Genomic DNA, 13,625 nt, shown 5'->3' with positions numbered 1-13,625 from the left:
GGCCGCTGCCGCCGCGCACCGCCCAGCCCGCGCCGCCCGGGCTCCAGCCGCTCCGCTGTCCGCACTGAGTGCGCCGCTGCTGCCCGAGCGCCCCGCAGACGGGCGGGTGGCCGTGGACGCCCAGCCAGTAGCCCGCAGCATGGACTCAGATTCCGGGGAGCAGAGCGAGGGCGAGCCCGTGACCGCCGCAGGTACCGAGGGGCCGCGACGGCCCAGCCGGGTGGGCTGGGGCTGGGGAGGAGGGGAGGCTGGGGCATGAAATCGGGAAGCCGATCCTCAGCAGCCGGACCCATTCCAGGCCAGGACGACTGGCGATTGCTCCGCGCCGTGAGTTTGCTTTGGGTCTTCCCCCAACCCCACTGCACTTGGGCGCGCGGGAGGAAGGGAAGGTGCATTCAGGAGTGGCTCTCCTTGCTGCCAGTCTCCTGCGGCGGGCTCTGGTGGCCCGGGCTGGGTGGGGGCGGGGAAGGGTTCGGGAATCCGCGTACTGTAGTTTGCTGCAGGGAGGGTTGCAACACATCTGCCTTTTGAAATAACTTTCCGAGCGCAGGCCCGGTCCTCGAACCTGGGTCGCCGGGACTGCGCTGCGGAGCAGGTGACTGGGTCCAAGAACGTGATTGGGGGCTTCTGAGCAGAAAAGGCCTCGAGAGTGGATGGGGCAGGGGTCAAACCACAGCTTGCAGCTGCGGTTCAAGAGGCTGCTAGGCGAGCCTGTGCCCAGGCGCTCGTCCATCGCTGCCGCGCAGCCGGCAGAGAAGATCCAGAAGGTCCCCGCGGACGAGTCCCGAACACAGGCGCGGGGGCGCGGAGCCGGTCTTCTCCTTTAAGAGGCCCCACCGACTTTTCATAATCGATAGTTATTAAAGCAATAAGTGGAAATAGGTGGATGCTTACTCAGGGAAGAAAAAAAAAATGAATGTCCTCCCCCGCCACTCCCTGATACTGAGCAACAGGAGGAAGCCACCCACAGCCGTGGGTCGACTTGCCGCCGGGCTCTGCCCACCTCCACTGGCCCGCTCCGCCCCCCACCCACGGGTCTACGCACCTGGGACCGGCTCGCCCTCCGCACGTGCCCACGGCTCCCGGCGCTCGTGCAGCTCTGAAGGTTAGCCCTGGGCCTGCAGTCCCGTGACCTGCGGGCTGGGACCCTCTTGTACAGACCGCGGCCCTGGCTAAGCCCCCACTCTTCCCAGTGTCACACTAGAATACTGACGGTGGGGACCAAGTGACAGAAGTCACCATCATTCCAGCCGTGGGTGTAGGAAAGGGAGGTTCGGGAACCAAGCAGGACAGCGCCCTGTGTATATTATTAATACCCTTTCATCCTCACAGCCGCTGGCCAGGCAGTTATTTTCATTTTACAAAGATTCCCGTAGAGTAAAGGGCTTGCCCACGTCTCACAGCCAGGGATTAGCCAGGACCTAGTGACGCCCTTCACCCTGCATCCGACCCCACAGAGGGTGGCTGTGGTCTGCACCTTTGGGTGGGTGGGAAGGGCCAAGGCTGGCGGAAAGGAAATGCCAAGATGTTTGTATTTGAGGGTTCCTGTGTGTGTGCGAGAGCCACCTGCTTTGCGTAGGTACCTATATGTGGATATAATTCATAAACATGAGCCCTTTGCATGCCTATATGTTTCTGTGACTATAAAGTGCTGAGATTTTGCTTCACAGGTGGCTTGTGGATCTACTGTCATCATTTAAAAGTTCCAGTAGGTGTTTTGTGTGTATCTATTTCGAGAGCGCAAGCGGGAGAGAGACATTGACACTGACACTTAACTCTCTCAAAATCCCAAGAACAGCGTTCTCCGTGCTACCCTGCCCAACCCTCCATCTCTTCTTCTGGTTGAAGTTAAGGGGTTGAGGGAGAAGGGGGAGGAGGATAAGGAGGCTTAGAGAAAGAGGAAGGAGGAGAAGTCGGGGGAGGGAGGAGTATCTTCAGAATCCCTGGTACTTCGGTGAAAGGGAAGGAAAAGAATTCTTCCGCACCCTGTTGTTTTCTCTCTACAGCCTGCCCCAGTGTTTAATATCCCGGTTATATTCACGGTCAGTTTGTGTCAGAAGGCCTCTGTGTAGCTGACAGCAAACATCACTAAGGTCAGATGGACCCCATGAAGAACAGGGCAGCCCGCTCTCGTGAGCTGTCACCATTTGTTTGCGCGTTACTGTTTTCTGCAGTCACTTCTTTCTGCGTGTGCTTAAATCTCACAAGTCGAACTTGTATTTTAATGTCACAAGCCATTCTGCTAAATGGCATTCAGTCTCACTCATTATATTCCGTCTTCAAGTATTCTCCTGTATGACAGTACTTCAAAGCTGGATGTTAATTCACCACCTTGCTAGGGCTGCATCCTGTCAAATGGAAACCGTTGTTGCGGATTCAGATGCAGGTTAGATGAGAGGTATGTTCTCCTTAGAGATTGACCTTTGTCCCTACAAGAAACTTGACATTCATCCATGGACCTGTATCTATGAAAGCTGAATGGGTGTAACTGAGAAGTACAGCAGAGTGGGACCTCTTGGAGTACTTGTATGTGTGTGTGTATCTGCCTCACAGGGAGTTGAGACATAAAGGCTGTTTCCTCGTCCATGCCTTTCCATTTCCTGAATTTGTGGAAAAGCCCTGCCATAAGATGGACATTGTAAGTGTAAAAGGCTGGATTCTGGAACTGGACAGACCTGAGTTTCAGTCTCCACCTCATGGGCGAGTTATTTAACATCTCCAACCTCAGTTTCCCACTCTGTAAAATGGGGATAACAATAGTACCATAGGGGTTTATGAAGATTCAGTATAATAACACATGAGAGGTGATCCTGGTAATCATTTAGTAAATGGTAGCTGTTATTTTGGTTATTACCTGATTGGATTATTTGTTGTAAGAATATTGCTAAATAATGAACTCCAGTGTTTTAAAACATAAATTAATGTTGCTGTTGTTATTATCACATTAATATAACTAACTAAAGAGATTTGTATTTTCTCCTTTTCAGTCTCTCGTTCATTCTCTGTCGTGTGTGCACGTGTGTGTGTGCTTGAGGATGTATTTTTAGTTTACCTCTTCTCATCTTCATCCATCTTCCAGCACAAGGCATGAGATGGGGATATTCCAACCTGCTGCTTTTACCAGCTTCTCCTACGCCTCTAGGGAAAGTTATAAAAAACAGAGAACCCCTTACTCAATCCACCTGCTAACGTGGAGATGAAAGCGTTTCTTCTTTCATGGTGCCGGAATAAGAGGAGGCAATCCCCTGCCCTCCACCTCCCCCATTCCATTGGTAAACCTTTTCCCTTCAAGGTGGCAGGAAGCATAGGAGGTGCTCACCTTCCTCCCTGCCACTTTTGCCCATCATGGTCACCTTTCTAGTCACCTATTGGCAGAGGAGTAAGAAAATCTCCAAAGACAACTCACTTTTTACTGTACCACTTTCAAGAGACTCTTCCAAAGTTCCCCCCACTTTGTGCGTGCAGAGCAGATCTCTCATAGAGCAACACACTGCAGTGGAGGGTGGGGCAGAGGATGAAATTTGTCTCCATCTGCATTTTCTGTTTTTCAGGAAGCACAGAATGATGCTTCTGTGTCATTCTGCTGCCTGCATTCTCCGCTGCGTTTCTGTCATTTTATGGATCTTTCTATGATTAGGGAAGAGGCAAGGTTTGTGGAACACTGGATTCTTTCCAGAGACCCAACTTGGCACTCTTTCTTTGGCAAACCCACCATCCATCTCTCAGAAATCCCAGAGCTTGTTGCATTCACTTGGGAGTGGTTAAGTCTTTCCTAAGAAGCAACAGGGGAGTAAACATCAGTTTTTTCCCCTTTCTGGCTTGGAAGATCAAGACAGCCCACCCAGCTGAGGGCAGATAAGCTCCTTCCTCCACAACTAGATGGTCCAGGGCAATCCAGCTGATGGTGCCTTTGTGCCTGGGTCGGTGCTGCAGAAAAGCATTTCCATGTGATGGAGTCAGAATATGGTAGGGGAACCACAAGAGAAAAACAGGACTGGGAAAACACCAGGCTCCTAACTCTGCCCTTCCTGTCTCTCTCCTCCCCCCTACATGCTCAGCTTGGTCCACGTGAACCAACTGAAGGAATGGATGGGATTCAATAGGATCCTGTTGAGGAGGTGGCAGGTGAGAGGGAAAGACATTCCAGAAGTCATACAACTTGTCTCAGAAGGCACAAACAAACAGGAAGGCAGCTAGAATAGAGGGCACATACTGGGGAGTTCTGGGAGATAAAGCTAGGTGAGTATAGGGAGTAAGTTAGTCTTGGCAGGGCCTCTGGAGCCCCCATGATTCTTGAGCAGAGATGTGACCAAATGAAAGCTGAGTTTTCAGGATGTACATCTGGCAGAGATGGAGAGATGCAAGGTTTGCCTGGACTTGGCACCTCAACTCCCAGGGTATGGCCACAACATCAGAAAAGGTAGTGGCACTAAGGCGAGACAGAAGAGGGAGGGTGCAAATGGCATTTCAGAGAAATCAACAGAATTTGGTGACAGATTGTACAAAAGCAGTGAAAGGAGAGGGAGAGCTGAAGGAGACAGTGGCATGTTGTGTTGGATAACGTTCTCTGGAGGCAGGGAAATGCAGGAGACGGGCTCTGCCACCCCTCTTCCTTCAGGCACTTAGCAGTGATGTTTGGGGTAAAGGTTCTTTTCCCCTTTAGACAATGTTTCACAGGTGCATTGGTTTTGAGGCACTGTGAAGTTTGAGGGTTTGTTTATTCTCATTGCTAGGTTCCTTGCAGAGACTGTTTGGTAATCTTTCTCTACTGACAGATTGAAGATAAATGGGCTGGCCTGCTAAGGGCAAGGGCAGCCTGGGAATGATGTGCCGTTTGGCTATTAGTCATTTTCCCATTTCTTGTTCCTTTGTTGAAATTTGCATGGATCTCTGCCTCATCCACAGAGTAAGCTGTAGCTGCTTTGGGAGTCAGGACCTTGTCTTGTGCTTCTTCATGTTCCTGAGATTTTATGGACATAGTAAGTGAATGAGCATCTTGAGGAACCTCCTGAGAACTTTGTCCTAAAAGGCCAGACCAGCAGCCAGAAACCTGTCCTATAAAGTAGACAGGATGCCAAGGCTTTCCCTCAGTGTTTTGTTTTGTTTTAGTGTTTTAAGATTTCTTGTAATGTCTGGGACTCTGTGTTAGGAATTATAGGAAATGCAAAGAGAAATAAGGACACAGTTCACCCTGTCGTCCAGGGCTTGACATTGGATGAGGAGACAGGGTATGTCTACTGATAACCACAGCCTAAGCCAGTGAATGAAGACTCCTCACCTCCCTTACCTGCGTCACATCCCCAGTTACATCTCCCTTGACACCAGCCCTTCCTATTGCATACTTTATGGTTATTCCTGTGCTGGACTGTTAGTTAGCTTCCTAAGGACAAAGACTGGGTCTTTTTCATCTGTATCAGCCCATGCCACCCATGTCCCCTAAACATAGTGGCATGTTGCTGGCTGGATAGGTGGGGGTGGTGGTGGTGATGGGTGGATGGGTTGGCCATGGATGGTGTTGTGTGGGGGTTGGTTTGCTAGGAAGCAGACTCTGAGATGGAGGTCAGCAGCATGCACAAGGTTTATTTAGAACTTCTCTTGGAATTAATACCTGTAGAAGGCAAGGGAAAAAAGGGGGAAGGGAAGGGAGCAGGATTGGGCAGAGAAGCTGAGCTACCATGTAGACCCAACAGCCTCAGCTGAGTCCATGGGAGCTCTGGAGCTAGAATGGCTCATCAGAACTATTCTGAGTTGGGGTGAGAGGCCAGGCCTTTATACCTTTACACCCCCAAAATAAGCAGTCATTAAAGGGAAGCCATTTCAAGGAACGAGGTATGACCTTGGGTGAGACTGTTCCCTCCAGCCGAGGGCTTCTGCAGGTAGCACTACCAGCCACTTGTGGAGGAAGTCCTTCGTTCCTGAAGGGGGAGTCCGTGAAGCACATGGCAGTGGTCACCACAGGTGGCCTCCACAGATCTTTAGGACTGTTTACTAGGGATGGCAGGCCTGTCTACCAGCAGAGTTCAGGGGATACTTATTGAACTGCAAACTTTGTCTAGACCTCTTTGGGGCAGTTTCAGTTGCCAGATTAAAGTGGCCATTCTAGACCTCATAGCTCTGAATCCAACTGTTCAATCCACACAGTCCAGTAGATGCCGGCTGATCAGCTGTAAAACATGTGTTCAGAGTGGTGCCAGGTGCTGTGATAGTATACAGAAATGCATTTAGATGTGCTCCTGCCTTCCAGAGGTTTGTAGCCATACTGGGGAGAGAAAACCCACCCCAAACTGGATCTGTAAAACTGGGCATCACCAGCAGTAAATAGTGCAGGATTTGGAGCATGGGGCAATGTGATTTGGAGTTCTAGTGGGAAGGCTTCTTGAGGTGAAGACTGAGTGTATATGAATATATACATGGAAAGCTCTATTTCCTATGTTATTTTTCTTTTAAAAATTACAGCACTTGCCTTTTATTTGTCAACAAAGCTAAATTATAGTCACACTTTCCATTAGCACAGTTACCTAACTGGTTCATTTCCCTCCAGCATTACCCTTGGCTCCCATTCAAATTCACATGTAAATCTCTATAAAGACACTACATAAATAACTTTGTTTTGTTTTTCAGTCACTTGGCTTCCAACTCTTTATGTAAAATGCCTGTGTAGGTGGATGTTTGGGCTGTATTCTATACAAATATAGAAATAAAAGGATAGAGAAGAAGAATTTAAAAGACAAGTTTCCTCTAAAATTCAATCCAAAAAATCATATAAGGAGAGCAAATATCCTCCCCTTGCCATATATATATCTTAAGGTATGCTAGAAAATTTTATTACATATTAGAAATGCTCTTTTAGGCCATGGCATGGGACAAATTCTGAGTCTGCTTTAGAACAATCTTCATGTTCATATTGGGTTTCCTAAGCATCATTGCCTGGGAATAAATTTGAGCCTGTTCATGGAAAATCTACCAGTGTGCAGACTATAAAAATGGAAGGCTTGGCAGCACAGAAAGTGCTAGACACACCCTAATAGAAACCAATATTTTGTAACTCAGTTCTCCGGGAAAAAAAGGAGACACTTGGTGGTGTCCAATATTGTTTTAAACTGTTGAAAAACCACAGGGGCAGCCACTGGCTTCTAGGTTGTGTTTCAGAAGTAAAATGTGCTTTCTGGGAAAATATTCTGGCCATGAAAGGAAGCATGTTAGCCATACGTAGCTTCATGGAGACTCCTGGTTTATATTTTTGTAGTAGAAGCATCCAGTTTCACATGAGGGAGGAGATTCTGGAAAGAGCTGTTGCTAGTGAGCACACACATCCCACGCTCCTGATTTGGAGCCTGTGGGTTATGTTGGGAAGGTGGACAAATACAAAGTCAAATACGGGAGGTAGGTGAGGGGGGCCATCTGCCCAGCAGGCCTCTGTGGCAGCTGTTTCCTGCCACAATTGAGTCCTGTCTCCTTCATTTCCTTTGGATAAGACTGAGAAAGTGAGGGTGGGAAGACTGGGATTGGGGGTTACAGGATAAGAGAAACCAGGGTTTAAGAAGTTATGGGCCGGGTGCGGTGGCTCATGCCTGTAATCCCAGCACTTTGGGAGGCTGAAGCGGGCAGATCACCTGAGGTCAGAAGTTCGAGACCAGCCTGGCTAACATGGCGAAACCCCATCTCTACTAAAAACACAGAAATTAGTTGAGCATGGTGGTGCCTGCCTGCAATCCTAGCTACTTGGGAGGCTGAGGCAGAAGAATCGCTTGAACTCGGGAGGCAGAGGTTGCAGTGAGCCAAGATCGTGCCACTGCACTCTATCCTGGGCAAAAGAGAGATTCTGACTCCAAAAAAAAAGAAGTTGTGGCAAAACAAGATGAGAAATAAGATGGCATGATCCTTGCCAGCCCAAGGTCAGCCCCCGAGGGCTGTTACTGAACATAAAAGTATAATGATGTTTTACTTTTTTATTTATCCTATATTAATTAAGCACTTACAATGTATTCGGGACTGGGTTAATTGTTTATATGGTAGTTGATCCTTATACCAGCCTTCTGGGCTACGTACTATAGAACAGAAAACCAAACACAGAGAGGTTAAGTAACCTGCTTAAGATTGCACAGCTTCTCAGTAGATATGAAGCCAGTCTAACTCCAGAGACTCTTCTGTTGCACAGGTAGACTATGTAATTAGATTCATGGATGCCACCAGGCTGCCTTGCATCCCCCACACAGCCTCCACGGTGCCCAGAACCCTGACCCTTAGGCTGCCTCCGTTAGGGGAGGGCATTCTGCCTCCACAAAGGCCTGCTTTAAGCCGCAGACATTCCCTGCATTAGCCCAGTAACAACATGGTCAAGGACTGGCTGACTCGAGCTCCAGATCAGGGGATGGTAAAGGGCGATCTGTGAGGGAAGATGGGAGAGTCACCACACAGCCACTGCTAAGGAGAAGGTCCTAGAAGGATGCTGCAGCCGTGGGCTTCTTCTTGATCACACGGGCCTGGTGGGAGAGGAGAGAAGAAGGTTTGAAAAGCAGAGTTAAGAGAGATACCAAAGTCAAGTACACCCTTTTTCAGAGTGTGCTTGAGCTGGGTCCTAAGCCCTTTTTTTCACCCCAGCATTTAGAATCATTTCAGATATACAATCCCCAGGACATGGTGACCAGCAGGACTTGAGGAGAGAAAATTCAAAAGGTGAGAGTACACATAGTGAAAATAACTTGACATTCAGAGCTGGATGACTCAGGTTTGTGTTTCAAGCATTGTCGCTTAGTTATTGCTTGTCAGTAACATTATTTTCTGACAAAAAAAGTACAAGCTCATGGTAGAATATGTGAAAACAGTATAAAGAAGAAAACTAGATTGAGCCCTAAGAGAAGACTTCTTCCAAGAAGGCAGTCCAAAAGCAATTCGAAAAAGATGTGAGAGCTTTATTTAGGGAGAGGGGAGGGTTTAAAAAGAATGAGAGTCCCGTTTCTGAAATGTTGACCTGGGATGCTGAAAACATTTTGTTCCACTGCCAGGCAGTGTTAGAACAAGAACTGGAGGCCAGATCCCGTGGTTTCTTTCTGTTTACCCCAAAACATAGGTAATTTAAAAAAAAAAAAAAAAAAAGGATCAGAGAACTATTCCAGATATTGAGATATCAAAAGGACTTTTGCTCTTTTTCCTTCTGACATCTTCTACTGTGTTCTTACCACTCCCTCCCATCACCTGCATTTCCTTTCTTAGGTTTCTCCATCCTGGGCCCATTTGCCACAGGTCAGACCAGCACAGGCCCACGCTAGCACGTTGCCCAGGGGCTTCCTTCCTTTGGGTCAGGACCACTTCTCTTTCTGAGTCAGAAGAGCCTTCCACAAAGCCCTCAGAAGATAAGTGCATTTTTTTTTTTAAATACTTGAGAGGCATTTGGTAGGTTTTACAGATGTCCAGGGACAATTGCAAAGGTTAATTTACTTTGAGCTTAAATAGCTACTAGCTTCAAGAAAAGGTTTATTGACCACTAGTTCTCCAATTACATTTTATCTTTCTTTAGATTGATTTTTTTATTGTAAAGAAACTGGCATGTTTGTTCATCCCATGTTAGGTCTCTCTACCTTTAGGATTTAACTTCATAATTCGCTGAGTCAAACAAGGCAGGCAGAGCTAAATTTATACAGGGTCAACTTTTAGAGAGCCCACAGCAGTATCTGGTAGGTATTAAACCTGAATTTTTGTGGCTCTGTTTTGTTTCTAACTTATCTGTATATAATCCTGGTTTCCCTATACCCTTCTTCAGTTGCTCCTCCTGCATCCCTCATTAATACCTTTTTCCTACCTGTGTCCCCTAAGATGGAGCTCTTGCCTTGCTTTTTTCTGACAAAATTCTTTCTTTTAGAAAAGACCATCTGTTCTTATAACAAAAGCTGTAAGCTTTTGGGAAGCTAAAGACTCCCAAAGTTGTACTCTAACCCAGTCTTCTCTCCTGAGCAAGAATCCTGTCTTCTAAAGGCCCCAGACCCCTCCTCCTTACTGTTTAGGAGACACCCCAACACACCCACATCCAGGCCATCACCTTTCCCTCACTTTTTCCCAACTCTGCTGGTGGCCTTGACAGCCACCAAGTCACTCGAAGTTAAAAGACTGTGAAATCATAGAACACTGAAATCTCCTCCACACATGTTCTCATAGCAAAACCATGACATGGATAAAGCAGGTATTACCATTCCCAGTTTACAGATGAAGAAACAGATGTAGAGAGATTAAATTATCCCAATCACAAAGTAAATGGCAGACTTTTGCTATTTAAAACTGTCCGGGGCGAGGGCAGAAACAAACCTAAATAAACAACTTGAATATTCAGTCAGATATTTATGGAATGATTAAATACATAATGACATTTCCACACAGTGGGATATTATTCAGATGTTAAGGAAAGTTAATTTGAAGAACATTTGATGATATAGGGAAATGTTCACATTATAACATTGTCAAAGAAGGTTCAATAATCTGTGATCCCTGTTTTGCTGTATGTACGTATATACATAAATGCGCATATACACACCCACCCCTATACATATGCCCCTTTGTATATGGAGAAGGGGAGAAATCTCCCCTCACATTCACACACGTAAGCACTTGAGATTTTTTGTTAATGCTAGAGCAAAATAAGCCACTCTGTGATGAATGTATAGGTAATTTTAATTGTCTTCTTTGTACTCTTCCAGATTTGTCTTCAGTGAGTACATGCAGCTTTCAGCTGGTAATTTGTTTTTATAAACAACAGCCAAGTGAGCTGCAGTGCCTGTTCCCCAGTTCATCCTCCTGCAGGCTTGTCCCAGGCCTCTCCATCCTCTCCCTTGCTCTTCTATCAATTCCCTGTGTTCCTCTTCCCCTAGAGCAGTCCTCTGTGGCCCCCCTCACTGGCTCTGCCCAGCCCCCTGCCTGGGGTGATCCAGCCTTCTGCCCTGCACACCCCCTGCCCTAGCCTCAGCCCATGCTTTCTCTGATGCCTCTACCACCATCACCACCTCCTATTCTGAGCCCACCTGGCCCAGCCTTTGTGGGCCTCCATGCCATGAACAGAGGGTCAGAATAGTTAATGAGCTTGTAAATATGAGGCCTACAGACTGACTGAGGGCACTGCAGCCTCCCAGTCTAAACGCACCTGTGGGTGAGCCTATGGATTCAGCCATCTTGGCTGTCTTGAAACTCAGCGTCACTGCTGCTCACTGGCTGACAGGAGGTCCAGCTGGCAGCTCTGACCCGTGTGCCCTCTGCCACCCTTCCTCTGTCCTTGACCTCTATCCCAGATATGAGTGACGTTCGCTTCCCACATTTTCATTTACCTATACTAATTTTGTGTTTTATTACTTTTAAATTAGAGGGGAAGCAAGGACATTTAAAAGTCTGTTATAACAGGATTGTTAGCTTTTAGGAGGTATTGGTGTGCCACCACCATCGTTAGTCCATCGTTCCAAAAAAAATTATTATTGAGGTGTGATGTGATACTAAATTATAATGTGAATCTATTTCTGAAGGAATTAGACTGAAATTTAATTGAGGATTCCTTATGCATCTTGAAGCTAAAAATAAGAGCTCATACAGTGGTCCCAGAATTCCTTACTCCCCTCTAGCCTCCCAAGCAGAGGAAGCCCAGTCAGGAAGCTTCTAGAAAAGGAAGTGTGCACCATTTAGATTCACATTTAACAGAGTTTTTAACCCAGTTTAAAATTAGCCCCAGTCACCCTTAATAGTTGGTATTCCCCATCAGCCAGGATTTTGTCTATCTTTATTTACTTTCTTGGTTTATATTATGAAAAATGATTTATCCTTACTCCTTTTCAGGTATAAAATTATACAGTCAGGTGCCACGTAATGATATTTTGGACGTGATAGTAGACCCTAAGCTTATAATGGAGCTGAAAATTCCTTGCACCTGATGATGTTTTGACGCTCTTGACCCTTTGTAGGCAGAGACTAATGTATGTTTTTCTTAGTTTTTAACAAAAAAGTTTAAAAAGTAAAAAAAAAAAAAAATTAATAGAAAAAAGCTTATAGAATAAAGATATAAATGAAAACATAATTTTTGTACAGCTCTACAATGTGCTTGTGTTTTAAGGTAAGTGTTATTTAAAAGTCAAAAGTTCTTTAAAATTTAAAGTTTATAAAGTAAAAATGTTTCAGTAAGCTAAGGGTAATTTATCACTGAAGAAAGAAAAATGTTTTTTATAAGATTAGTGTAGCCTGGATGTACAGTATTGATAAAGTCTATAGCAGCGTACAGTCATGTCCTAGGCCTCCACATACACTCTCTACTCACTCACTGACTCACCTGGAACAACTTCCAGTCCTGCAAGCTCTATTCATGCTAACTGCCTTAGAGAAGACCATTTTTTATCTTTTATATTACATTTTTACTGTACCTAATACATGTTTAGATATACAAATACCATTGTGTTACAGGTGCCTACAGTATTTAGTACAGTAACATGCGGTACAGGTTTGTAGCCTAGGAGCAAAAGGCTGTACCATGTAGCCTAGGTGGTAGTGGGCTTGACCATCTAGGTTTGTATAAGTATACCATATGATGGTTCACACAATGGCAAAATCCCCAAACAATGCATTTCTGAGAATGTAGCCCCATCAAGTCATTCATGACTCTATGTTGACTATGCTTTTCACCCTTCCAGAAAACTCCCTTTATTAAGAAAAAAAAAAAAAAAAATCACTCTTTCTTAGTTTTCAAGTTGAAAGCAGGAAAGTTCCCTTATTTAGTGCCTTTATGAAGGAGCCATCTTTTCTTATTATTTGCAAGTAAGTGACTATGACCACTGCGATTTTAAAAGGAGAGATCAGGGAATGTGAAAGGGAGAATGATTGAGATAGGAGTAAATTGTTGGACAAAGGGAGCATTGTGCCCAGAATGATGGATAGCTCATCCTAACACCAGCAAGCGTGGTAAGCACAGGGGCTACCAACCACCCCTACCAGGATTTCTCCTCATCCTGGGAGGGAGGTCAGTGATGTGCCAACACTCAGGGAATGGATGAAGAGGCCTGTTTCCACCCATTCTTAGTGTTTTGCTTTGTTTTCTGTTGTGTTGTTGTTAAAAAACAAACTATGTAAAAAATAGCTCTGCCAAATTGCCGTAACCCAATGGGAGTGACTGAGGTCTGAGCAGTGTTTGAAGAGGGTGGAGGTTGGTGCTGAGACAGCACACAGGTGGAATCAAGGCCACATGAGGGCCAAGAGCAGCTGGTCAGTGTTTTAGGGAATCATGGGGCACATGACAGGAGTGCTGTAGGACAAGTCCATTCTCTCATGAGTCACTGAGTCCCGTCATGGCTGCCCCAGCTATCTTGGGCCCCTCCACCTGGAGGATAGCATCTCTTAAGCTCAAAGAATCTAAAACTTCCAGAAAAGCAAAGCTGGGCTCCCCCATGGGCCCTACCCATCTTGTCCATACTCCAGAACCTCAATTTATACTCCTGACTTTGCCCTGTCCTCCCCATCTCCCTGGTCCCAGCTCTCTGCCTTACCTGGGATATCTTCCCTTCCCTGGCCCATCTCAGGCCCAGATGCTCCTCTCCATTTTCTCTGCCTTGGGCCCCCACCCACCCCCACAAACCCTTCTGAGTGCTAGAGGGACTAAGGCAGTGAAA

The 13,625-nt window shown here is 46.2% G+C and overlaps 1 protein-coding gene across 1 annotated transcript in view; it reads left to right on the top strand.

The window, feature by feature from the left end:
• The first annotated feature begins 24 nt into the window (after nt 1-24).
• The window catches only part of TNFAIP8L3 (TNF alpha induced protein 8 like 3), a 38,904-nt gene continuing 25,303 nt past the window's right edge, over nt 25-13,625 (top strand). Inside the window, exon 1 of the mRNA XM_017896207.1 lies at nt 25-191. Within this exon, the coding sequence (XP_017751696.1) occupies nt 140-191 (52 nt within the window). The 5' untranslated portion in view covers nt 25-139. The remainder of the gene's footprint in view (nt 192-13,625) is intronic.

The sequence above is a fragment of the Rhinopithecus bieti genome, unplaced genomic scaffold (genome assembly GCF_001698545.2).
Source record: "Rhinopithecus bieti isolate Rb0 unplaced genomic scaffold, ASM169854v2 scaffold_27781, whole genome shotgun sequence".
Lineage (NCBI taxonomy): Eukaryota > Metazoa > Chordata > Mammalia > Primates > Cercopithecidae > Rhinopithecus > Rhinopithecus bieti.
The sequence above is the reverse complement of the archived record's forward strand: the minus strand, read 5'-3'. Positions and strand labels throughout refer to the sequence as shown.